The sequence below is a fragment of the Chaetura pelagica genome, unplaced genomic scaffold, assembly GCF_000747805.2.
Source record: "Chaetura pelagica isolate M959 unplaced genomic scaffold, ChaPel_1.0 scaffold657, whole genome shotgun sequence".
NCBI lineage: Eukaryota > Metazoa > Chordata > Aves > Apodiformes > Apodidae > Chaetura > Chaetura pelagica.
In genome coordinates, this window is record NW_009953931.1 from 707820 (window position 1) to 709915 (window position 2096).

Sequence of the window (2096 nt, forward strand, 5' to 3'; positions counted from 1 at the left end):
AGAAGGAAATGGTAGGAATTCTTCCTTGTACTTTTGATTATGAGCTGTTATGGAGAAACTTCATTCACAGGCCATGAACATTTTACATTTTCTTGTAAATGGGCAGTAGAAGAAGATGGGTTATTTGCATCCATCAGAGCTTGTTCTGACATACACCTTGTTTTCAGTATTCCCTCATTTCGGTAACTGACAATCACCACTCCTAAAACTCATGGTCAAAAGATTCTTGTGATAAATGATTTGGTCTTACACTGTGTCACAAAAAAGATTTTGTTGGGAGCATCAAAATGGGATTGGATCTGAGTGGTTAAATAAAGATTTAGGCAAGAGGACCATCCAATTTAATGAAATAAACAATTACCCTTCCTTTTGCTCAATTCTTCTTTGTCTGCCAATTAGTGCTATTGCTACAGGGTAACCCTTTTGCTGTGGATAAAGCACTGTGATCAAAATCTACAATATAAAACGCAGCAAATGCAGAATAAAATCTTGCATTCTGCAAATTCTCAGAATTTGTCATCAGAAAGCAAAGGTAAAATAGAAAATCAGAGTTTTCTGTCTAAAAATTGCAGACAAAACCCATGAAGTGTGCAGAAAAGCCAGTTTGTATACTGAAAGCAAATCTGACTTACACGTATGCGGTGCTCTACATATACATCATGGTTGTTTAGGAAAAAGAGGAAAACTGGGGACATCTAATGATCGGTCTATACTAAAATACATTAGGGACCTTGGTAATGCTTAAATATGGCTATAACTTGTTTATCCTGCATTACTTCCAACATTTTAGGGGTAACCTGTTTTGAAGTGGCTCCCTTAGATACTATCATAAATTTGTTGAAGAAGGAAGTATGGTCTGTTGTTTAAAGCACAGGGCTATGAGTCAGAAGATGTAGATTATGCCCCCTACACTGATAACTACTGACTATGTGGCTTCCTCATCTCCAAATTGGGAAATAGTACCTAACTAGTCAGCGGTAACAAGGAGACAACTCATTACTGCTTATAATATTCTAATCATAATAATCAGAACAAAGCCTTCAGAGGAATACTAATTTATGAAGAAATCTGTGGGAAAGAAGCAAATCACTGGTACGTTTGAAGTTCTAGTAACTTGTTCAAACACAAAGTGAAATTTCTGTGCTGTGTTGGTGGAAGGTTTAGGAATGCAAAGTATCAGTCGTTGCATTTGTTAAGCAACAGCCATCTAAATGTCACCATGGCTCCAAAGTAGAACTATGATCTCATAGCTGCAGTTTTTGCCCTTCCCTGTTCACACCCTTTCCGTGTTTATGACTGTTATGCAGGAAGGTATTGATGTCTTCCATCCCCCATAGGCAGCCACGTATCTCGTGTGTGGGCTAACTACACCCCACAATGTCCTGGTGCTGGAAAGAGAAGGAGGTCACTGCCCAGCTGACTGTATCTAAAGACTGATCTGGATCTAAGCGTGTGGGGGTGGAGGTATTCCCTGGAAGAGGAAAGTGCAGTCAGTGCAAGGCTGGCTCAGGCTGAGAGACTAAATGCCTACCAGCGTGTGAGGGCAATAAAACCTGGGGGAAAACAGCAGTGAGGAATTCACATACCCAGATACCAGTAAGGCAGGAGAGCCTGTATGTATAGTATGATAAAAAAAATTAAAAAATAAATTAAATACAATTCTATTGGGTTTTGATTGAGCTATGAGAAATCGAGCTGAATGTCCATACTCAGTGCAGGGAGGCAGGAGCCTAATTAACACCACAACTAAGAACATGTATATTCACTTTTTGTGAGCATAGGTAAGGTTTGTAACAGAAACGACCCGTCAGGGCTCTGAAAGGTAACCACCTGGGCCTCACGGAAGATGACTGGAAGCAGCAGTGGAACAGGGAGAGCTCCATTGCCTCCTTTCCTGCGCCTGTGCCCGGGAGGGCCCGGCTGCTGTCAGCACATCCCTGGATCGCAGGCAGGGACAGTTAATCCTGGAGGAGCTGCCCCTCCCAGCGGCAACAGGAGCCGTTCAGGCCGATTTCCCAGGCTCTGCCCTCTCGTGCCACCGCTTGAGACGCTCACCACGAAGACAGCCCTGCTTAGTACAGCGCCCTTTCAGCAGG

The 2096-nt window shown here is 42.6% G+C and overlaps 1 protein-coding gene across 1 annotated transcript in view; it reads left to right on the forward strand.

The window, feature by feature from the left end:
• Positions 1-1846: 1846 nt before the first annotated feature.
• PDCD6IP (programmed cell death 6 interacting protein) overlaps positions 1847-2096 on the forward strand; it is a 34648-nt gene continuing 34398 nt past the window's right edge. Inside the window, exon 1 of the mRNA XM_010001707.1 lies at positions 1847-2075. Within this exon, the coding sequence (XP_010000009.1) occupies positions 1847-2075 (229 nt within the window). The remainder of the gene's footprint in view (positions 2076-2096) is intronic.